The 25,775-nt window shown below is 32.6% G+C and overlaps 2 protein-coding genes across 2 annotated transcripts; both read left to right on the top strand.

The window, feature by feature from the left end:
• Window positions 1–14,538: 14,538 nt before the first annotated feature.
• LOC127869577 (calcyphosin-like protein) lies at window positions 14,539–14,952 on the top strand. The gene has a single exon (XM_052412231.1). It carries the CDS (start codon window positions 14,539–14,541, stop codon window positions 14,950–14,952), a length of 414 nt encoding a protein of 137 aa, XP_052268191.1.
• A 4,190-nt stretch (window positions 14,953–19,142) lies between these two features.
• On the top strand, window positions 19,143–22,869 carry LOC127866190 (calcyphosin-like protein). The gene is made up of 2 exons (XM_052406615.1): window positions 19,143–19,662; window positions 21,056–22,869. Exons 1-2 carry the CDS (start codon window positions 19,296–19,298, stop codon window positions 21,298–21,300), a joined length of 612 nt encoding a protein of 203 aa, XP_052262575.1. The 5' UTR covers window positions 19,143–19,295; the 3' UTR covers window positions 21,301–22,869.
• Window positions 22,870–25,775: the final 2,906 nt, after the last annotated feature.

Genomic DNA, 25,775 nt, shown 5'->3' on the forward strand with positions numbered 1-25,775 from the left:
ACATGTAAATCATATTCTAATTCATAAAAATCAAGCATACTAGTGTTAACAGTATCTATATTGTATTGTTCATAACTTACGAGAATATAAATAAGTTTGTTTTTTACATTGAGTTTAATCAGAATGCAGATAGCAAGTATGTCTGTATCAATTGAAATGAAATAGGATAGTGAAATCCCAAACGGCACACAACTTATAAGAGTTAGAACAAAAGGCAAAACATTTAAATGCCCGAACAAACATTTTGAAACTGTCAGATGTTATATCTGATAAGAAGCTTGAAGTGCTCATGGGTAAAAAGCATTTTTCTGATAGATTGACACTTTTTGCGCGTATAAGGCTTTAGTGTCCTACAAAGAAAAATATACCTTACAGGTTCACATTAATATGCTTTTTAAAAGATAATGTACTGTTTAACCATAGAGCAATAACAGTGCAAATTATAAATTAATTTCACACCTGAACGCTTTGACAGTGAAGTGACTTTGTTATTTTGAAATCATGACGTTATTATTCCCTCAAATCAGTAAGAGTAAAGCTTTATAATTGCACCCAATAGGAGTAAGTTCGGCGAGATTTGGTAAATTATCATCTTTAATCTAATCGTTAATAAAAAATATACATATTTTTAATTGTGGCTTTTCTTCTCGAAAAATATCAAAACCTCTTATCAATTATGAAATAAAATTAACACAGACTAACACATATCCGCTAAGCCATTTTGGATAACAAATATTAGCTACTTATTTAAAAATTTATATGTTAAGATATGTAAAATATTTAATATAACACTTGATAACAAAAGCTATATCTGTACAAAACATTGAACTTGAGAGTAGCTTTTTCAGATACATTTATCATACAATTGAAGTATTAGTATGTTAATATCACTAAGTGAATGCTGAGTTAGGCAAATTTCTATGGACATTTAGCTGTATGATAGCATACGAGATGATTCACACTAAATTGTCGTTAAAAAGGCATCAATAATAACTACTTATCCAGAATAATACAAGAAATACAAGAATAATATAAGAATAATATAAATTTCTCCAATATATCAGATGCACAGTTGTTGTATTGATAAATAATAGTTCAAAAGGAAGTAAAGACATTTATATTATGGGCTCGAAATTGCAAATTTAAATTGTTGTTGTATTATGGTTATCAGCAAGGTGTTCAGTTTATTGCAGTCGAACCAGGCCATGTTGATATACACAAAAGCAAAGTGATAGATTGTACTAGCAATTGCTTACTTATGATATCCTCACTTAAGCATGTGGCATTCGCTTACAATACATTGTAGTTATAATGTTTGGTACATTTTAAAGTGGTATCTTTGTGATTCAATCGATATTGAAAGGAATCGTCACACTAAAAGAAAGTCCTACTCTGAGAATATGTGATCTTATATAAGATTTTACCAAAACTGCCAGAGCAGCCGGATTTTTTTTCACGACAAGTATACTATAAATATTACAATCGATAAAGCTAACACATTTTTTTAAAGAGTTGACATTGCGCACAATTAAAAGTAAATAAGTGCTGTATTTACACATTTCCCATCAAATTAGACATCCGTTAACCGACTGAATATATAGAGAAAATTAGGTCGGTGCCGAATAAAGCAAAGTTTATTTTGCGAGGCTTAGACAATCCGAACCACAAGCCATGACGAGTGGTTCAGATTTTCGTGCCGAGCAAAATAAACTTTGCTTTATTCGGCACCGACCTAGTATTCGATTTATTCCATCAATTTTCTTAGTCGTAAATTATTTCTTTAAAAATAGAAAAGGGAAAATCGAACTAGACGGAAAATCCCAAAGTTATTTGAAGCAAACATTGTTCATTATTTTTATCGTGTCGAGCCTAATACATTACAAAAAGATTAGTAACTAACCTGTTTTTATGTTTTTCATACCTCTACGTCCCCGATGTTTAAGAAATAATGAAAAAAAGACTCTAAACAACTGCATCTTTAGGGTGAAACAACATGCACTGTGTCGTATGACGTGTTAATAATGACGTCACGAGTACGCGCACTTAATATTTGTAAATAAAGTTTATTTGCTTTTTGAGTTGCATTATGTGTTAAAAATATATTACATTTTGGAATCAAATTGTTTGTTTTGTTGAATCTGATTCGATTTTACTACAAATGATTACTTTATAGTTGATTCCGAGTAATATAACCGTTCTTTGCCGCGCGTGAAAGCTATATTTCAGCACTGCTGAAATAGAGGAAAAATTATTCCACAGTGGTTTATTTCGACAATGCACGTCTGATGATGGGATAAATTCCGTTTATGCCGTATTTATACGATTAGAGAAAGGAACTGTGTCATATTGATAAATGCATATATTTGAGCTGTCTACTAGCCTAAAGGATTCATTCGATCATATATATTACTGTAAAAAAACATGTATGTATTTATTACATTTAAACGCATAAACGTTAAAGATAATCGATAATCGATATGTGTATGTAATGTATACTGACGCATGGTTCCATATGCTGACGTTTCGTTCATATGTTGACACGGAACCAATAAAATTCCAAAATTAAACGGTGAATTTTAAAAGATTTAAAAAAAACCCACATAAAACATGCATTAACCTTTAATTAGTATGTATACAGAGACAAAACAACTACTTACAGTTACATTCTAATATGTATAATGCTAAATTCGTCGCGCGCCCATCGGAAGATATATAAACCTTTTTTAAGGATACGTGTTTTGATATACACCAGTTAACTATTTAACCATGCGAAGTAAAAAAAACGCTTTGAGTTTACAAATGTATAGGCGTTTAAATGATAAAATCAAATTTTATTGTGACATGTGGTAGACTGAATATGCGTTTAGAAAATTGTTTAGTTGAAGCATATTACTATATAAGACATGTTCTGTGGAAAAATATCTTTCATTTATGTTAAGGTTTTCAATATCTAAAAACAAGTCCTAGAGTGAAAAAGCCACATGTTTATAAAAACGTGTTAACGATATTAAACGTGTCAAGTATGAAATGTTTAATAAAATATCATGATTAAAGTTATAAATTGAAACATAATTAAGAAAATACATTATGTATGGAACATACATAAACAATATAGCTGCGTTTACAGAAATGTGGCTTAAAGATTACATACATGTTATGTCTATGCAACAAACTTCCATCGCGGCTTAATCGGTAATTGTAAGTGTATCTTCGAAATATTCTTAGCTAGTTCGATGATCAATTGAAGTTTAAACTGTTATGAATAAGTAAAATATTAATGTTTTGAATATTGTTTCCATATCGGGCCTAATCACCAAGGTTACGAAGGAATTTGCTGAAAGTAATAAGGTTTCATTCATAGACGAAAACAAGACAGTTGCAGGACGACTATAGTAAAATATTAAAGGTCGCTAAAACTAAAGTCGTTGCGAGAAGCAGGCATAGGGCTTAAAGTAATTTAATTTCTTTCATGATTCTTTTGCATTTAAAAAAACATACAATAACAACAACAATAACAACAACAACAGACTCACATGTGGTCATTATACGACGCTACATACAGAAACGAAAAAAGTCAGTATGTATTCAGTGCAATTATGTTTGTCGAATTTATTCTTGAAATAGTGTTAAGGCGGCAATCTTTAAAATGGGTCCTTTTAAATGTCAATTTATCAAACGATCTCTGGAAACGTCGTTTAAGACCGATAATGTCAGAACTAAACGATTAGTTAATTGATGGAAATTAAATTAACCGTGCCAGCGAGATAATAATTCCTGCTTCGCTTTTTCGGTACAATCACATGCGAGTAGAAAGAGCAGACTACTCGGCCATATTCCGTGAAACACTTTTAACGGTAAATCTATGGCCAAATATGTCATTTTGTTAAAGCAATTATCTGATCCCGTGTTTTTCCTTGAACTATGCTTCTGATTTGTCAACACTACCCATGCACCAGTGTGTAGTTTCAACCCCTATTTCGTTGATGTCAAACAAAGGGCATACTATGCATTTTTATTAGTTCTATCATTCTTCCAGATAGAATAACTAGACATCTATCATCAACAATCTTAGGCAACAAATTTAGCCGACCAATCATAGACAGTTTCCTCGGCCAAGGCAGTTAAACCATTGCTAGTATAACGAGAGCGCCGATTGCGTTAAAAGCATAGGTGCAAGATACAGGGAAGAATGGCGTCACGTGGTATAATGTAGTTCGATATCGCCATCCGCGAATTTCTCAAATCAATAATTTCAAACAATTACCGACTATTTAAATAGATAATCTTTCCATTTACATCAGTGTTTGAAACGCTTATGAAACATAATTACCCAAGCCTTTCAAAATTTGAGCACGGACAGATCTGTATCGATTCTTTTCTCTATTCTTTTCACAAATGAAAATAGACGCTACCCTATTCGTCTGCGTCAAGAATTTGTCGTAAAACTTGTGGTAAGCGTTAGATGCAGACGTGCACAACTGATTGAGTTCTGAATACAGATTTCTGAATGCAGATTTTATAGAAACTCCTCACAGCAATTACTTCCCTTGCTTCGCCCGGTCAGTAACTTCTAGTATAAGGGAGGCCACTGCGTAGGAGATTGAGATTTATAGTGCAGATAGAATTGTTTTACGAACGAAATTTGTTTTAGGTTATAAGAAGATTTTTTTGACATAAAACGGTCTTAGAAAAATTCACTAAAAATGGTGTCAGCAATATTCTTGGAAGAAAACGTTAGAAAAACGTTTCCAAAAAAAAATTGTAAGAATGACCATATACTAAATCAAATAGATATTTCGTCTGATTTTTGATCAGGTAAGGCTTCATTAAGGGCAACCGATGGATGTGGATTTTCGAAATGTGGTATATACCATAAGCATAGGTGCGTAAACGCACCTATGCTAATAATATTGATAGTGTTCGTTAGTCAACCATAGTCAACGTCAGTGGCCGCTGAGCGAAGAAGCTGTGGAAAATTATTTCTAAACGACTGGTCATGAGCAGCTTGACGGAAAATGGTATGTTCGTGTATTCTTAGAAACGATCAAAAAAGCTTAATGCTGTTATTTTATCATTTACCATTTACGAAAAATACTGTATTTTGTGAAATAATGATTGCGTTATCAAACTATAAAGACAGACAGCTCTTCGGTGAAAATGTTGGGTGCGGGGGGAAAAAGACCCTGTGTGCTGAATTATAACTATTATAAATATACTAAAGACTTCATTCAAGAGAAACTCGACCTTGCCGGGGAGCTTCAAAGAACGCGGATTATCTTGTGGGCTGAGTTGCTGATATAGCAGAAGCTCAGTCTCATTCGTTCAGACAGCGACGAAATTCTACACACGTGACTCCGACGACTACAAGAGACGGGCAATAACGATGATGATATCGTTATAATAGAAGATTCGATATCTAGTGACATGGACACTATTTTTATTCCAATTTGTATTCGTAGTATACGTTTTGAATGTTTGAATGTTTGATAACCAGTGTGTTGTTCATTTTACATTTCATGAGGATAAATTGTATTTATATTTTAAATCGATAACTAGCTGGTAATGAAAGATACAGTCATTACTAACCGGGTATATTGTTTGATATCAGGTATTTTATTGAGATTAAAAGTATATGTTGTGTGGATGTGATGCGTTGAACTCTTTTTTTTCTAATTTGAAATCAAGGATATAAAAAGATTGTGAAAATATTTAACCTTCTAAAGATATAGTTTCAAATAATAATAATAATTGATAAATTCACCATCATATAAATATCACCTTAGCCTGTCAGTTGAAACATCTTCAACATGTATTAAATGTTATTCACCCAAGTACACAAAAACTATTTTTGATAGATTCCATGCATTGTAAGGTTTTATCTTCACATTACCACAAACAGGGCAAAGTCCATATAAATTAGAACTGTAAAATTAACTGTCTGAAAAATAATTACTAATGGATGATACGTAGATCCGAATAAAGAGTCACAAACACACAATTATCTAGGTTTTGAAGTGTGGTATCAGAACTTTGGGAGTGTCGGCAAACTTACAATACTGACGGAACTTGTAAATCTAAAGGTAAAAAGAAGATTTTTAATGCTCAGGTAAACAAGTCACAGGTAATTGTCCCTTCAACATTGTTTATAGACACAATAATGTGACACGCTAAAGATCATAACACATAGTGTGTTATACGGCATGTACGGACGCGCATTGGTTGATACACATTCTTCTCACATAGGCGACCCGGATTCGATATCCGTTCTCGGCGCATGTGAGCTTGGTAAGTGGTCGCCAAACTGCACATGTACGCTTTAACCCGAGTACCCTGGCTTCCACCAAAGCATAAGACTATGCCAAAGCTCAATATTTGTCAATATCAACTGGCTGGATTTTGCAACTGTTATTAAAAATGAATCACACTTTTTATGCGTCTATTAAATAAAATTTAGTAGGAATGCTGGGATACACCTCCGGCTCCGTACATAATGCAGCCCCAGGCGCTTAAAATTCGAACTACACACACTTGCACGCACGCAGGCAGACACACGCGCGCACGCGATCAAGAGATTAAAGGTCAACCGCACATAGGCATGCAATGATAAACAATATGAATGCAAATATTAACGAGTTGGCTCAATCGATATGAATATTTTACAAACATTTTGTGTTATAAATTGCAAAGCTGTCTTTTTGCAAGTATATGACACATTCAATTTGTATTTTGTCCGCCTATAAATAGTGACTGATTATTACAATTACAATTACCCAATTATTCCTCAAATATTCGTCAAAGGCGTCAATAATTGTAAAAAAAACGGTATTTTACAACTTTTCTGTTCTTCGTCGTCGTGGTTTACAGTCCCTTTAAGGCTGTGTGTGTCAAACGAAAGAGCAGTTACGTATGCATGTTTCTATCTGCAATGTTATTTAAGTTTAATAACTTTACTTGAACAAACCAGTCTTCATCAAAATAGATGGTCTGTCGTACGGTATATTAATCATTAGTTGTGGAAATGTTTACCTTTTCTCATAAAACGATAAGTGTTTAAATTACATTAGTAAACGTTACTTTTATTGTGCAAATGTTAAATGGTTACGCATATATTTTTCTTTGCAGATACATTTATCTTACTATGAACTTAAGAAGTAATTTAAAAAACATAATTTGTTTCCAAATAATAATGATTTTCGAAACTACTTACTACGAAAAAAAAAACCACACAGTCGATAGATTGCACATATTTTTGATTTTACATGTCATTAAAATAGCAAACGTTAGAAGCCACCAACACGTACAGCATTCTCTTAAAGTTCAATATTGATTTCACACTTGAGAAAAAGCCTTTTTCATGCAATGAAAATTTTCCTCATAATAACGGCGTGCTTAATTGGTCCGTCATGTAATCATTCATGTTGTTTATTAGGAAAACATACATGAATGTAAAAGGTTAATTATCTTTTCAAAAGGTTTAGAAAAAATACTAATTCTCCCCGATGATGTTAATATTTATGCGTTATGAAATAACCTGGAATGTCAAGTGAGGTAATGGGCCCGACTGCATTTAGAATGCTCCTGGGAATTCGGCAGGAATAATCATATAGAGCTCTTGAGCATTCCACCGGCCAGGAGAAGGTATATGTCGAGGAATTCGTTCACTCGCAATTGTTGTGTGTTCCACAAGTGGCTGCTAAAATATCGGGAAAAAGTACACTTGCCGTTGTTGTGTTATCAATTGAAACAATAAAGGTAAGTTATATGTCTTCTCTTATTTTTCTAGGAAAATATGTTATGACAATGCAATTTTTCGTTAAGAACTAAATTGTATAAAAGTAAAAAACAGCCGAAACAACTGACTTTCAATGCTATCACAGCTATACATTCTTTGAAATATTTACAATAAATCCAGCATGCAAGACTCAAGTGGACACATGTAGCACAAACAGTTCAAGAAAAACAATTACACTTGTGCTAAACTGAACATCATCAAAACAATGACAAGCTGAACAAATAAGTTATTAATAAGTAATTGAATATTAAAGTCGATTTGCAATATATGTAATGTACCTTACTATTCATTGTGCCATATATTATCAAAACATAGCTGAAAAGAGTTGTTTATCTTAAGAATAGTTTGAGTAAAAATAGATATATAGAAAACACGAGCATACAATACTTGTTTACAATTCGTTGTATTCCTTAAGGCTTTCATTGACATATTTAAAGTAACATTACTACTTAAAATCAACAAAAATTTCGTAAAATATTTCGTTATATAAAGCAAAACAATTAAAAATCATTGCTCCTTATGGCAATTGCCGAATTTCAACGCCAGATGTGGACATGGTACCATTTTTGTGTTCGTGTGTCGTATGAATAGATATATTCGCAGAAAATTAACATGGAATTGATTGTGTCACAAATAAATAAAAACGAGCATTATGTATCTACAAAAATCTATGTAATCATACCACATCTAGCGTTGAAATTGTGGCTATTGCTATAAGAAACACTGATTGTTTAGGTGTTTGCTTTATTTTACGAAATACTTTACGAAATTTTCGTTGATTTTGAGCGTTATAGAACCTTCAAGGAATTAATAGCCAACAACGATTTCAAAATGTCTTACTAGCGATCTAAAGGACATTGCGACAAATATAGGCAAATTAATATGAACACATTTTTGTGTATCAGGCATATACAAGTATAGCACGAAATCGAATGCTTAAATTAGATGTAGAATAAGTCTCCAAAGTGGTGCAGCAATAAGTGAATTTCGAACCGTCAAAATATGCGTTGAATTTTATTTAACTTGCCGAATGTTATCACAACAGATCGTTTAAAACAAATGACATTATGCGTAAAGCATCATAATTGCGTTTATGAGGTCTAAGTCAAAAATTATTTAATATTGTGTCCTTGATATTAAATTTTGTAATATATTGAGTTCAACTTGCAATAAATTAGTTGCACTGTATATCATAATATTGATGGTACAATATATTGTGAGGCTAGTATTAGAATGGTGCTACTATTTTCAATAAGTATACGTCTTTATCAACAAATGTTCATTTACGAATATGGTGTGTAACAAACCCAAGAAGAATATGTAAGGTGGTGTTATCAGTCCTTGCAAAAACATGGTCCATCTTTGTGACATTATTGGAATCGCCCTGGAGGACGGCGACTAGTATGTAATACATTTTATTTCGCTTATGGGAGGAGAAGTTATTTTACGGATCAATGTATATATATTTTTTTAAAGAATATCTTGCATAGTGGTGATTTTTTTGTGTAAATTAGTGCAAATAAGTACTGCATTTGTGCCTATTACATTTATTACAACATGTATTGCCAATAATGCAACGCTAATTGCTTTAATTAATAACTATTCCACAACTGATCACAGGGGAAAGATCGCAGGGACTGGGAAAATACGCGAAACTTTCTGGTTTTGTATAAAAACAAATGATGTTTTGTATAAAAACAAAACATAATCAAAATATATTCATTTTGTGGTTTTTCTTATTTGCTTATTTAGTGGAGAATCAATGTAGTACGATATTTGACGACCTATCGCGCAAGCAAGTGTATTGGACGGCGTGGTGGTACGAACACGTACAATGTATTAGTTTGTTAATAGACATAAAATAACGATCGCTATACACAACTTCACCAAATAGCAGTACATAAGTGAATGTCAGCCGGAATAGCTCAGTTGGGAGAGCGTTAGAATGAAGTTGTTTACGCAACAGTCATCTAAAGGCCCCCGGTTCAATCCCGGGTTCCGGCACGAACGGAACAGTTCGGCGGCTGACAATTTTTTTCAGTCAGGTTAATAAATATAATAAAGCTTTAATTTATGTTGACATTTTAAAATCCATTTTACTACAATTGGACATTTTTTATTCAAATCAATGGATGCAACGTGGTGACAACTTTAATTAAAATTTCTTTCATCACCTAAATTTTTAATGAAAAATACACGTGTTTTTATATTAACAAATAAATGCAAATAACACATCTATTATCCATGTATTTTTATGGTTGTCTATCATAGGCCTATCCCTACCACATATAGAGCGCGAAGCGCGACACGTCTTATTGATTATAACAATGAGTTGCGATAAAGGAAGCAGCCGCTTATCAAGGAGGAGCTGTGTCCCGTTTTCCTAGAGTCAAGCACTCCTCGGAGTATTTAAAAAAAAAACACATATAGAGCGCGAAGCTCTATCCAGGTGGTATGGGCCTTTAAGCATTATCCGACCATTACGTCCATAGTTATCTTCCTCAGAATTTTAGAATTTTTTAAATCCTTGTTCGAAGTCCACAATTTTCATCCGATTGTTCCTAAACTTTCACAGGTTTTTTTTATCAATGAGGACCCAATCCAAACTCTATATGAGCAATTACGGACCATAAGTCCAAAATTATGTCTCTTTAAATTTAGAAATAAAAGTGAAAAACTGCTTGGTTAGGTGATTTATTTCAACATTTTTGATCAGCTTCTTTCCAAACTTACAGTGTCTTCATATCAATGATGATTTTTACCTCATTTAAAATTCTATTAAATTTGACAAAATAAACAATTTCCACTTGTTTAAAAGATTTCACAACTTCCGTCTGAATCTGTCCATACTTGTTAAGTGTTTTTATATCAGTATTACTCGAATCCTATTGAAAATGATGAATATCGGAACAATAAATCTATTATGATCTTTTACTGAATTTCAAAGTATTGTGAAATGCAGGTTCTTTATACAATTTACAGTTTTCATTCATTTTTTTTTTCAAACTTTTACAGTGTTTTCATATCAAAAGTACTCAACCCCTATCGTAAATGAGCAACGTAAGAATAAGTTCAGAATCATCTCCCCTTGAAGTAAGAAAAAATATGAAATTACGCTTACAAGATGAAGCAGATTTTTTAAAACCTGCACAGTTCTGTTCCATTAATGAAAACTGCACACGGATACCAGTAAAAAAGGAAACCAATGTAAATAAAATGAACTATGAAATATTTGGGAGTAACAGCACAAAATCATAGATAAAGGTTATTTGGGTGTTACAACACAACGTCATAAATAATGGTTATTTGGGGGTTATAACACAAAATCATTGATAATGGTTATATCAGTATATTTTTCTATTTTGTTTAAAATAATCGGACAATATATTAATATTTACAGTAGAAAAAATCGTTCCATGTAACTTCATTAATTCATTTATTCAATCATCTCTGCGCCGTCTGGTGCTTGAGGCGACGGCAAGGTGCTGTCTGCAGAGTGAGGCCTCTGTTCTGAGTGCCTTTTACACTGAAATTCCCGACTCCCTTTGATGCTTTGAATCTTGTAAAATGATTTCAAGTTTATTTCACCAGCCATTGTACTGTTCCAGCATGCGTGTAAGATTGTTTGTGAGAGTTCTGATGTTTTCTGTCTACATAGCTGTGTTTTATATATACACATAATCATTTACATAGAGTGACTGGTGAAAAATGAATCTGTCCAGTACTTACGAATGAATATAATTTTCATCAAATCATTATTTGTGAAACCTTTATTCTTTGTAAACAAAAATGACATTCATGTTTAATTTCGCTCATGTACTTTGTTATCACCTCTTTTCAGTGTTACATGATGTTTTAACATAACCTTTGACCTTTGTTTATAACCACGATGTCCAGTATGTCTTTTTTAGAGAAGACGTTTCGGCTTTTGTGAATTTGGATGCCAACGTTAAAGCTAATTGCTCATTTTATATCCGCGCTAAAAGAATAACATTTTATTGCATGTAAAACAGCAAGATTTTTTTTTATTCATTTATTCATAAACAAAAGCAAATTCGTTTAGTAAATACATTTGACAAAACGAAGAATGTGTTCCGTTATGAGCGACCAAACTGTACCTTATCAAATAGGTCTACTGTGACTCACAGTATTTGTAATATTTCTCTGTTGCTAAATGTTTAATACAATGTGCACGATTGAGCAAAGCAAGCTGTATATAAACACTTTATATCTTGCCAGTGGTTGGTGTATAGATATAATATAGAAAGATGTTCCAGTCTCCGAAAAGAACATCCCTTTGCAAGACATACCACACAAAATAATGAATAATAAGCTTCATGTTTCATAAGTATTTGTAATTATCTTGAAGTTCATGAAAAAAACGTGATGTTTAATTTGAAGCCAAATGTGTTAAATGTCATGTTAATCTACTGTTAAATCAGAGAAATCTTGATCTGTTAAGTAACGAGCTGCTTCCTCTACTCTTAATAGAAATCAATTTTTGTCTGTACTGCTGTTGTGTGTAAATATTGCGACTTTTTTGTCTTATTTTAAAGCCCCAGTTTGCGGAATAGGTTGTTGTTTTGCATATAAATCGTATAGCGAGAAATAAACTTTACATAAATTCATTGAAATATATTTTGTATCGAGGTTGACATCGAAAACCTGGTCAAAATCGGTTTTGATTCGATAAAATAGTTTATAAATGATCATAAATACATGCAATATGCGAAAAGCATTGCAGCGTTGCGAGTAATGCAGATTATATCTTTATTTAGCTTTCGCTAAACATTTTTAGCATATGGAAGATAAACACATAGATTTAGCAAAAAAGTAGCTTTGCAACTCAGTTTCCGTCAGTAACAGATGTATTTGCATTTGTTCTTACCTTCTCGCCGCTAAATTTGCCCGTATCCGCAATTTTGTTTGTTTAGGTTTGAATTAACGTGTGAAATCACGAATATTAATTAGGTCGTTTTCGTACTTTATCGTACTCGACCCCAAAATAAAAATCGCTATATTGTTTGTTTTCAGTGATATCCTCAATAAAAACTTTTTCTTGTTAATAACATTCGTGTTTTGGTTTATGGAAGTTCGACATAATCGTATATTTTGCATGCCTATGTTAAACGTTTACTTATGATACGTGTAATTTTAAGTTTTTTTTAATAATATAACTTGCTGTGTTGTTTGCTTAAAAAAATTTGGACATTATATTTTTCTTCGAACACATCCATAGAAATCGTGTTTAAATAGTTAGGCCACTCCAAATTGATCTGTTGGTCGTCGGATTTGCCGCACCTATTTGTTTTAAATGGAATTTATATACATATTTTTTTTACCGCTCTCACTCATTTTTGTGTCCTTCTGTAACCATAGCGCATGTTTTTCTTAATTTGTGAAAAATCGCGATCTAGCAGAAACGATTTTGACGCTGAATACGAATGTCAAATATAGTGTTTCGTAACCATTTTAATCGATAACTGCAGACGCTAAAAATTTCGATCGAGACGTCCAGAACAAATGGCTTCATGCGCGAGCAGTGCATATTTCGCTGTCATGACCGTTTTAACAAATTGAGGTAAAAAGTTGCTGCAGCCAACCCTTAAAAATATAAACACATCTTCTATGTTCTGTGACTTATTTGAATGTGTTGTTTTACGTTCCAACATGCAACTATCAGCAGATACCGTTGAAGCATGTTCAATTTGAAACAATATCGGGAAACACGACATGAGATTTTTTTTATACTTTTTCTTCAATAAATGGGCATATTGACGGTATTTTGCTATATATAGGCAATTTTCATATTTTAAGTGAACACAAAATAAACATAAAATCATTAAATGCTGGTTTTAAAAGTTTCACAGTGACAATGTTTTATAATTTTTAAAATACACGGAACATGTTTAACAGCTAGGTCCGTGTATTTCAGAAACACCAAATAAGTTCTTTGTAATGTTTAAATTTATTTCAGAAAAATACAATACGGTTCTAGCCATCGATATGCCCCTTTTAAAATAAGATAGCGACAATGGATTATATGCATGGCCTTTGTCCGACTGTCTGTAATTATAATTTTGATGATTGACCCTCTTCAAGTGCTATTGCAACATGGTATACCTTTTCACAGCTTGCAACATGGTATAACTTTTTCAAAGCTTTCACTGTTTAAAACTTTATTCTTTGTATAAGAATTGATTTGAATAAATTGTATATCTGTTTAAACGTGTATCTCTTGATAATGCAATATTTTTCTATCGAAATGTGATTTTTGTTATTCTTCGCTCTTCGCTCGCTCGCGAATTTTCCTATTTTCAAAAAAAATAAAATTATTTTCGTTTCGCTCGCCTCTTCAACTTTTTCATATATATATATCCGTAGACATCAATTTGGAGTGGCCTTACTTTGATTAAAAAAAGTATTACCAAAATTAGCTATACGTTATTTATTGCACAGAATGTTCTCCCAATGCGTTTGATAAAATTTGCCACATATTTATCACATACAAGTACTCATGATCTTTATGTTCTTTCTGTAAATTGCTTGAATTACATTGCCCTTAATGCACATCATGGTCCGATACTAGTCTTGGTATATACACATTCATGCAATACATATTTAATGTGTACTAGGTTTTTAAAAAGATAAATGCCCTTACGCGAGTCGTTCATGGAAAAGAGACTGCTTTGAATATCAAGCACATAATTCTAGGTTTTACATGTTACAGGCGATGTGTGCTAACCATGCCTGAGACTGTCGAATCGCTGATACGGGTTCTGCGTGAGCAATGCTTGCAGGGTGGCTGCAATGGCGTCAAAGCACTGAGCGTCGTCTTTCGTGCAATGGACATAGACTACTCCAAGCGAATCGTGTACGACGAGTTGAGAGACGCTTTGCAGCGCTTTGGAATCCAGATGTCCGAGAATTACCTCCGCACGTTGTTCGATGCTCTCGACGTTAACAAGAGTGGCGGTATTGACTTCAAGGAGTTCATAATGATGCTGCGACCTCCTATGAACCATTATAGAACAGACGTGATCAATGAGGCGTTTAACAGACTTGATGTCAATAATAATGGCGCAATATGCATCGAAGATTTAAAGGGTTGGTATTGTAGTTACCAAGTGTTAGAAGTGAAAGAAAACCATCCGTGTTAATGTTAAAATATTAATGTATTAAATATAGACTTTTTACATTTACATGTTTCTGGCAGTTTGACAACACTGGGATTTAACTCTTTTCAAAACTGTCCTCATAAATTACACATTAACAGCGTTTCGTCTGTGCAGTGTTGGTTATACACACAACAACAATCAATTATATACTAGAGTATAACTTTTTTGTTTAAGGTTTACCTTAAACGTGACAAATTTCGTAAATCAATTATTATTTTTTTACCGAAAATGACAATTATATGTCGCACATTTGAAGATTTTACTATTTAAACCGTGACATATGAAGGTTATGTTTAAAAACCTGTTAAATATTTCTGAAATGCTGTCACATCTATAAAATTTGTTTCGAATTTCTCTAAATTATTCTGTGTTTTCAGTTCATCCCTTCGTATACATCTGAAATAAATCTGTTGATATAAAAGAGTAGATTTATAAAAAACAAATTTAACTAGTATTAATTGTAGTTACATCAGTCAACAACAACAGCAAAATTAGTTTTGATAGTAGTAGATGTCGCTTACTTAAAATCACAATTTGTATTGATGTTATTTAAGTATTATTTATGTATAAAAATATAAAAGTACAAATTAAATGGGATTATTTTACTTATAGTGGTCTTTGTTTTGTCGTTGGATGTTTTGAAACACAAGAAAGCTTTATACGTCTTGATCGATGCCATTTATCTCAATAGGTCGATCTTTTATGCATACCGTAACATTCACAACCATGGCAACGCGTCGGTAAGATCGATAGCTTTGTTATATATTGATACAAACGCACAACCATTCCACAGTATGAATGTGTGCAAGTAACACAAGGACGAAACGATACAAGCTTTAATAAAATAAAGGCATAAATGATGATTAATTAATAAATGATTACTTCTGCTAATTTGAAGAAACAGACAGTGATTGTCTAAGAGCATGCCCAATCAAAATCACTTCCTAAACTTTCAATGTAAATATTCGAAGCCTTGAAATGAAGATGGCGCATGCATTTCTATCGAAAATGTGTATTACTTGTTTGAACTTAAATATGAATATATCATTTAAATTAGCTAACATTTATTTGCCATTCAAAAGTAACAATGATATCACATTTTGTAACTGATACGCTTAAATTTACACACCAGGCCTAAATGCTCAGGAACAAATAATACGAATCTAGCAGATAAAAAGTATAATATCGAAAAATAGTGTGTTTCAAAGGGAACTTGTGTACTTGTAAATAATCTTATTAATGTAAATGCTGTCAGATTAATTTTTGCTTTATGCCATTTGTACACACACTATTAGTTTCTAAAGTGCATGAATTTCGATGCGTTTCATTAGAATACACAACCTTTCTCGACTACAAGATTTCGTAGTAAGAGTGCAACTTAATATGCGTTGACTATTGCAAAAGTGTGCGAGCAAAAACTATATGAAATGAACGAATGATTGAGTTTAGATAAAAGTGCAGTTTAACGTAAAGTTTGGTTTGATTTAATAAAACATTGAAAGTCGTCAATAAAAACTTGGTGGTTCACAAAGCGCGAGTATGATGAAACATTTTATAACACGCTCAATATGTCAGTTACTTAAACATAAGATGATTGAATTGCTATCATTTTGTACTGCTCGTTTTGCGTCCATTTAACGTTGGCAGTAAATTATAGCAACGTCGTACTTATCTTTTCATATTTGATTTTGAATATCATACCTCTTGCCATGGTGCTATATATGAGAAAATTAACAAATCAAAAAAGGTATTTTCTTTGTTTAGAGGATTGCTTTTACACGATACCATGTTAACAGAAGAACTAATGTCTTGAAAATATTCAGGTTTAAAAGACATTTTAAGCCGCCAGTACTCAATCGTTTTTAAATATTTATCAAGTAAACCTTATTTGATATACTTTTATATAGAAATGCATTATATATGCATCAATTATAGTAAATAATGTAAAACAAGTAGATTTAAACAATATACGTACATTAGTGTTGATATTCCCTCGGAAATTAAGAACAATATACCAATATATGGTTACAATTCGTTTTGAAATATTATTTTTTTAACGGCTACGGGAAAAGTCAAAATTTAAACCTAGACAGTGTTATGAATAATTCCTAATTGAAAAATAGAATTATATTTTAGTTTCACAGCACACAAATTAAGTTTCAGATTCACCTTCAAGGATAACCGCGTTTACCTCGAATAAAAAGGCCATGCACGTGCTGTAGGTGAGACTTTTTGTTGTTTTCATGATGGATAGTTCATATTCAACTAAAAGTGTAAGCAAGTATATGTGTATGAATTATTTATCTAAACATAGGATTTAAAACGTTTTCAATAATAGGTTAGCCATGGAAAACAATGGAACTTTTTCTACGCTTGCGTATTGTTTATCTTTTTTTCTACATATTCAATCCCAATACTGACATATTTTCAATAATCTGAAATAAAAATGAAACATGATTGTTTTTAACTTCAACGGGAATCTAATCAAGAACATCTCGATGTAAAAGATGTGCTCAACTTCTACATCAAGAGGGATTTTACAATCAATGCTCGCGAAATAATTGTATGCAATAATTTTAGTCTTTTCCTGAGTATGGGACACATGTGTTACCATAAGGGAGATGACTTGATGTTCATCAGTCTTTTATAATCCAGTACTCCTGTAAGAAGTTTTAAAGCATACATGTAGATGAATGCACAATTGAAAATGTACCAGTTTAGTAGGATTATGTATCGCAAATTATTCATTAGCCAAATCTTCATTATTGAATCAACATTATATTTAATAATTCTAAAATGCATAATTTTCAAACTAAATGAATAGTAAACCACTGTATACTATTTATAATATTGATGATAATAAATAACAGTTATATTAATAAGTAATAATAATACTAATATACGATGTTATTTAATGACAAACTGTATATTTAACACGTTCGTGTTATTTACAAATAAATACACAGAATTTATAATAAAAAAACAACAACAAATAAATTAATAATATTATTAATAATCAACCGCCATTAATTTCAGTGAAACAGTTTTTTTTGGTTTACCTGTCATATTAGGTAGTTTTTGCCAGTATTACAAATGGCTATGAAAGTCTTTATTTAATAAGTACTCCATTTTCTTTGCTAGTTTTCTTCCTCCCAATTAAAAAATGTTTATTGTTTGCCATCGCGAAATGAATCCAGTTTCTTTTTCGTTTATGACATTTCGTAAACACCGTAAAGTTATTATCAAAAGTGGACCCTGATATGATTATATAACATTATAGTGAAATATGTGTATTACAAGTCAAAGTTCACAACTTATGAACGTTGATAGTGCTTTTGTCCTCGAATTTGTCGGCATAACGTATTGCTCTTGTTCGAACCGCATCTTCTAAAATCTTATGGCAAGGGACGGATCACGCGTTGGGTTTATCAAAGCAAAATGGCTCTTAATAGACACTATATCTATTTTACGGAGGCCTCCGGGGGAAGTCGATGTATCACAAATTGAAAAGAAACGACATCTATATACAAAGGATTCCTATTATAGTCAATATATCACACTTGAGAATAAAAAGCGGCATACCATTTTAGTTTAAGCCCAGCTAAAATAATTTTTAATCGTCAGCCTTATTCGATAAATTAGTATGCATTAATTTGTTTTTTAAACAACATAATCTTTAAAGTAAAGATATACTCATATATATATATATATATATATATATATATATATATATATATATATATATATATATATATATATATATGTAATATATATATATATATATATATATATATATATATATATATATATATATATATATATATATATATATATAATATATGTATTTTAATTGCGTCACATGTCACATATTCCACTTAAATGCAATTATAATGACACTAACATTTCGCAGTTGCCGAATCACATGTTTACATTGAACCTCGTTTTTTTTCACAAAGGTAACTAAATACCAATATTTATTTAAAATTTGGATGGCATTAAATTGATAACTATATTGCTATCAATATACTTTACTCCGCTTTTACAAATACCGTCATATTGACGTTTGTGAAAATCAATGAATACGGAGTGATCTTCCTGAAAACCAATTACGACGACCTGGTGTTTGTAATTTGCCTCTCTTTCTATATGTCATAATTTATCTAATGCAACTTTACGGCTAACATGATACTAACTTTGATTTCCGTTAATATTTGACAAATAACTTTCAAAGAAGATCTGATTTCGAAGTTCAAAATTAAAACGCCGAATAATAAAGCAAAATTTCGTTAAAGTAACGTTTACAAAGTGCGCTTCATTTTGATAAAATGGACAGAGAAACGCGCGTGAAGATGATGATAGAGGAAATACGAGGACAGTGTTTGCATAAAGGTGTTGGGGCCTTGAAGGAACTTTCCGTTGTTTTCCACCATATGGACGTAGATTTTTCCCAACGCCTGTGTATTCAAGAACTTGAGCGCGGTATGAAGAACTACGGAGTAAAAGTAGACAAAGAGGATCTCCACATGTTGTTTGATACATTTGACATAAATAAAAACAACCAGATTGACTTCGTAGAGCTTGTCTCCACACTAAGACCACCGATGTCTAAGGCAAGAGTTAACGTCGTCAAAGAAGCGTTTAAGCGATTAGACTTTAGCGCCGACGGCATAATTTCCATTGAAGATCTCAAGAGTAAGACTGTATAGTTTTGTGTACGCGATTTAATTTCATATTTAACAACATGTTGATGTTTAGTACGTATGAGTTCATGTCAAACTGAGGACCCTAACATGCCTTATAACGATTGCTATTTTTATATTCATTCGAAAGAGCCTCTGTCTATCCTAAACATCTTATGCAATGTGTTCGATCCTATTTAATAATCGAGCAAACGCTAGGATATTTTTTTTTAATTTGATGCCTGCATATTAAGCATAAAATACAAGGCCGTGATATTATCAAGGAGCGCCTGGTGATTTCGATTTTGATTTTTTTAATATTCACATAAAAAGTGAGGGGCAGCACTAGGTCAATACATAATAATTGATTCCAACAAAAATAACCAATTTTGTGTTTTATATCAAATTTGAAAAACAATATTTTGAAGTTATATGAAAATATGATTAGATTAAAACTATCGATATATTAGCAATGTAAATAAGCTCTGCAATGCCTTAATTATTGTGATGATTTGGAGTTTAAGTCTAAACTGTTGTAACATCATAAGATATGTCATTTAGTAAGATTTTTACCTATTTTAACATTCACAGTTTGCATTTTAAGCATCGTTGTGCTACCTGCTTGACTGTTGTTTACCAATATCGCTGTTTAAGTTTTGATTTGTTTACACAAATCGATTAAAATGCTTAATCTTCCTTCCCCAATACATCATGCAAGCCGTTGGTAACATAAAGCGTTCACTGATTTGAGTGATAATTTTAAAGTTGATCCCAATATCAATAGCTGTTCCCTGTAGCTGTATCCTTTGAATAGCTAACAGATATTGAAAAGCTGTAGTAAGGTAATGCCGAGCATATTGATTTCACTGCAAATTAAATATCGAAAAAAATGACACAACACGTTAAACAGTGTTGATTGCAACGTAAATATTTCATGATATTGATACCTTTTTAATTAAATGGGCTGTGTGATAGCATTAACGAAAATGGGTGTTATCGAGGATTTTAATTTAAATGGTAGTTAAATAGCCAGCTATTGGTGTTTTTCACGAGCAACCAACAAGGTCTTTAATTATGCAGTTTGATAAATGTATTTCTCGAAAGATTTTCATCTGCAAGCCTATTATCCTCGTTCGGCGTTATTCAAGGCCGACTAGTAGCAATACTAGAAGTAGTAATGGTAGTTGTAGTGCCAGTGGTAGTTGTTGTTGAAGCAGTAGTTTTAGAAATATTAGTCCACTAGAACTTGTTAGTGTTGTCAATGTTTTAGTCATATCTTTCTTGCGTCCATACTTTGTATGGTACGTTTTCTTCTGACATAGTAGTGCCTGTCTAGTACACATTTTTATATTCGAAACATCATATTTTAAGAAGATTTAAACTCAAACGTATATTTCTATATTCAGTTGTGTACTCTTCCAACGCCAAGCGACATCCAAAGTACGTTTCCGGTGAATGGACGGAGGAACAGGTGCTCCGGCACTTCTTGGACAGCATCGACACACCAGGTAATCCGGATGGCAAAGTCACGCGGGAAGAATTCATGAATTACTACGCGGGGGTCAGTTCAACGGTTGACGACGACAGCTACTTCGATCTTATGATGCGGGCATGCTACGATCTTCCTAACAAGGGCGAAGCAAAAAAGTAGTTCCTATAGAACTGTGAGATGCACCCAAACGTATACGTTTCTCAGATATATATACACACTTACACGGATCCTTGACAGCTTCAATAAAATATAATTTTACAACGCATCTGCACATCTGATTGCTTAACTTATAACGGCTGCTGTTTAAGTATTTCATGTGTTGATCGAAATTAATCAGATGGAGCAAATGTCAGAGTTACATTTTGAAGGAGAAAGTACTGTTTGTGTAGGCATTTTGAAAAATTTAAGATATTTTCCAACATACAGGTGATCAATACGCTCACTGATCTTACCTCAGTGATAATTCTCGTATCGCTTATTTACATAACTTAGCTTTTTATATATGTTGTATGTACCTTTATGTGTTGTTATGTACACGTTGTTTACCGTCATACAAGAACTACTTAAGTTCGATGTATAAATTAACCGTTCATAGTATGTGGTGCAAATGACAAACTCTGTTTATGATTGTAAACCGTTAGATATGTTCTATATTAATCAAGTGTAGTTGTATCATTATAAAATACGTATGTTAAAAGCATATTTAATATTGAACTGGATATTGTATGGTTCAATACGGATAGGCTCCAACAGTGTGTGCTTTCTGTGAAACTGCTGAATCACTTGTGTAATTCAAATGCAACGGAACAGGAATTATGGACTCAATGTTCTTGTTTAACTAAAGCAAAAATGATAGAAAGGTTATCGATATATCTTAAAGCAGATTTCAGTCTTAAAGAACATATTATGAACAATAAAGATCAGCCAGTATATTTGCCAAAATGTAAATATATTAAAAAAGAATTGAAACATTAAATATGTCGAAAGTTTGAGCATACATGATTCTTGTTCGATAATAGATTCAATACTTGCGATACGATCATTCGATTACACCGCGAGTGAGAACCAAATTCAAATTCACTACTTGCCAAAGATGGCAATGCCCAAATATATCAATGAATGCATATATTTATGGGTATTTTATTTGACGATATCGTCCGTAGAAAACTCCATCCGCGTAACCGATTGTCAATGGCATTATTTCAAAATTAAAGCGACGAACTGACTGATGATTTTGTGATGTTGGCACAGGTCCTCGCAGCCACATAAAGCATCCACAGGCCTAACTCTGTATAGATATACTGATACTTGGAAGAAGCATTTATTTCCCTTAATTTCCGACCAGACTTTGGTCATTCAATTATGTCGATCTCACGGGATGGTTATATTAAATATGTCATGTTAAATAAGCATCTAAGTTATGAAACACCATAAGGTGATTACCACTAATTGTTTCTTGCGATAGCCAATCTATGATATTATTGATCTTAAGTTAGACGGTTGAATTAAATAAAGGTGTCAGACCACGTCTTATATTTACAAAAACATTGTATTGTGCTTTTGCATTAAAGAACAATGAAAAACAAGTTAAGGGCTACCAGTGTTGTTTACTGTTAATCGGACCTTGAACAACATGTCATTATTTCAACAATCGGTTTTCTTCACACACATGAAAACAATAAGTAATAAAATAGTAGAAACAACGCATTTATCTCTATATATATGTAAACTTCCGATGAACCTTCATAACATTTACTAAACAATGTCATTAAAATGCCTGAGTGATTGTTGATTGTTTTAAGTCTAATAAACACATCGAAATTAAAGAGTTTTAATAACTAAACGAGCAGCTCGATATAACTTTTTCCGGATCGGTCGTAGCTTGTTTGGTTATTTAGTCTTAATAACATGAATGTTGTTGTACCTGGAAAAAAGGGTTGAGCTGTGATGCTTTAACTGCTGTCTTCGGTTTACCATCGGATACTTCCACCACTCGGAACATCTTATCAAAGAATGTCGTTTATGGTTAATCTTATTAAAATTATTCATTCCAAGAAGTTTGCCCCGGATTTATTAATTTTAAGTGTTTGCGTCGACGTATGCTTTTAATCAAAAGCTCTAGGCTTAGTGTGAAAATATAAAAATGATGAAAATGGGGTAACAGCGCTGCAGTTTCACTTTGTTGAAATTTGAAAAGTAAATTTTCCAAAACAGATGTATACGTAAATTTGTCAAATGACGATATCTTCTTGCAAACAACATATACACACGTCGACCCTACACTGAGCTTCGTTGTTGTTTTTGTTTGCCACCTCACTTAATTTGCGTAATGGTATTTTTGTATGGTCACACGTAGTCTGGATGCTGCATGAAAGTATGTGTTAAACGTGAAATTGGGAGGATGGTTGTAGTTTGAGTTATATAAACATAATGATCTGGAGGAAGAGCACATACACATAACGTATTCATAAATCACGGAAACACCTTAAATGTTCGTCAGAAACAACGTCAGTCAGGTGGATTGATTCGTTCTCAAACATCTTACATGCGCAAGAGGCAGACAGAAACTTCAGAGTCAACACAAGCTGAACACAAAGTTAAAGGAGCATAAGTTTATATTGCTACAGAACAAGTATATACACGTAATCGGTACCATAAGAGTTTGATGCAAACTGCAAGACACCTCGGACCAGATGACCCATTTGTGTTCTTGTACACATGTAGCTCTAGGTACCGGTACATAGACTCAACAACAAATTTAATAATTATGTAAAGTAAGCACTGACGCAATTAAGGTGTGACCAGTTTTAAGCCACTAGGACGCATAACATTGACAATTAGGGCAATACATCCTTCCGACATCTGCAACTGAAACGCACAAATAGTCAATGTTAATATTTAACCAAAAGCTAGGGTTCAAACGGTATTTTCAACACATGTAATCACTTACTTGGTATCTTAATTGAAAGACATTTAGGTGCCAGAATATAGGCATACATTTGATCATTTTTACATTTTTCAGAATATATATGCCCGAGCGACATTAATAAGTAACAACAAGAATAAAAAACTATTGGTACTGAAGTGATATTTGAAATAAAAACAAGCTCACATAAATCTTCATTTCTAGCTACAAATCACGCAGTAATTGGTTACTTTAATGTGGTGCATTATTCTCAGTTGTTTCATTACATTGTAAAAGATACTTGTTTTACTGAGTTATGGTTGAAAACTAATAAAAATATATGTATTGATGGATATTATACATGGGCACTGTTTTCTCTTTAAAACAATATAATTGCCAGTGTGGCTTTGCAGCTTAAAAACTAAACCATCACAATTGTTTTGAGCACACAGGTTCGCATCACTTTTAAACAATGAAGCGCACATGTTTCGGGGTCTGTTATCACCCGTTTGCATGCTTTTTGTACCTGAACAACCCAAGGCGCTGCCAAAGTAAACATAAACTGTTTAGTGCTATATATACCGTGGGAGGCTTCGTCAAGACTCAACCACACCTTTGTGTTTGAGTACTATATCGTATTTGTCTTTACTGATGGAATACAAGAAAAGTCTAGTATTCGCTAAATCGATAAGAAATTCGAGGATTCGAGACCATGCGATTGAACATTTCATAATAAGATTCTTCAAACATTTTAATCGAGTCGGCTATAATTTACTATAGGACGCAAAAGTGTGTATATAAATGATACAATGGCACAAATTATCAAAAACACAATAAACTCACGAAGTGTACATGTAACATAATTCGTTTTGTATAGATTTGATCTGGCGTCACCAAAAATATTTTAGTATAATCGAAATCACGTAACAGAAGAAATAGTGGCACCATACCGTGCATCTAAAGATATAAAGATCAACCGATCGGAGCGCTCAGATTTACACATCTCCTTCGGGATTACGATTCAAAGATGCCGACATCTCGGGATCGTATGCTGCTGACTATGCTAATTTCACACAAGTAAGTTGTCATTTATTTATTTTTTCATATGACCATATTTTTTCTAAAACTTCGATTGTAAGTTTATTGAAAATATACATTTTTTTCTGAAATTCAATTGGGAATGATATATAACAGAGTTACCATTCCTGAAAGAATCTTTTCAACGCCTTTGTAATCAATATTTCTTTGACTTTAAAAAAAGCTATGTATTACCGAGCATAGCGAAACTTTAGAATGTGTATTACAGTTAAGTTGGACAAGTGTAAAATTAAGTTGAACGCGCACTTCTACAGCGTATATATAACTAGGAAATCGGGAACACTGAGTTTAGAAAGAATACACGGAAGATAATTACTTAAAGTCGATTGAACGCTCATTCAAGATTCTTTAACGAATGCATTTGACTTCCTTTCTTTGCTGCCAGCTTTAAGGACACGCGATGGCTCATATTATTATTTCACGATTACGTTCAAGACACTGATCCGATACTTTAAAGGGGCATTTGCACGCTTGGGTAAATTGACAAAATTGACAAAAGTTGTTCCAGATTCGCAAAGTATCGTTTTAGTTAAGATATTTGTGAGGAAACAGTAATACTGAACATTTACCATGCTCTAAAATTGCCATTTTATGCATCTTTCGACGATTTAAAAACCCGAACATTATTAAG

This window comes from Dreissena polymorpha, chromosome 2, assembly GCF_020536995.1.
Source record: "Dreissena polymorpha isolate Duluth1 chromosome 2, UMN_Dpol_1.0, whole genome shotgun sequence".
Taxonomy (NCBI): Eukaryota; Metazoa; Mollusca; class Bivalvia; order Myida; family Dreissenidae; genus Dreissena; species Dreissena polymorpha.

Bases quoted from the DNA above. Each gene is read 5' to 3' on its own strand.
- LOC127866190 (XM_052406615.1), top strand. From the start codon at position 19,296: ATGGACAGAGAAACGCGCGTGAAGATGATGATAGAGGAAATACGAGGA. The intron at 19,663-21,055 runs GTAAGACTGTAT...TTCTATATTCAG, and splicing joins TTCCATTGAAGATCTCAAGA to TTGTGTACTCTTCCAACGCC.
- LOC127869577 (XM_052412231.1), top strand. From the start codon at position 14,539: ATGCCTGAGACTGTCGAATCGCTGATACGGGTTCTGCGTGAGCAATGC.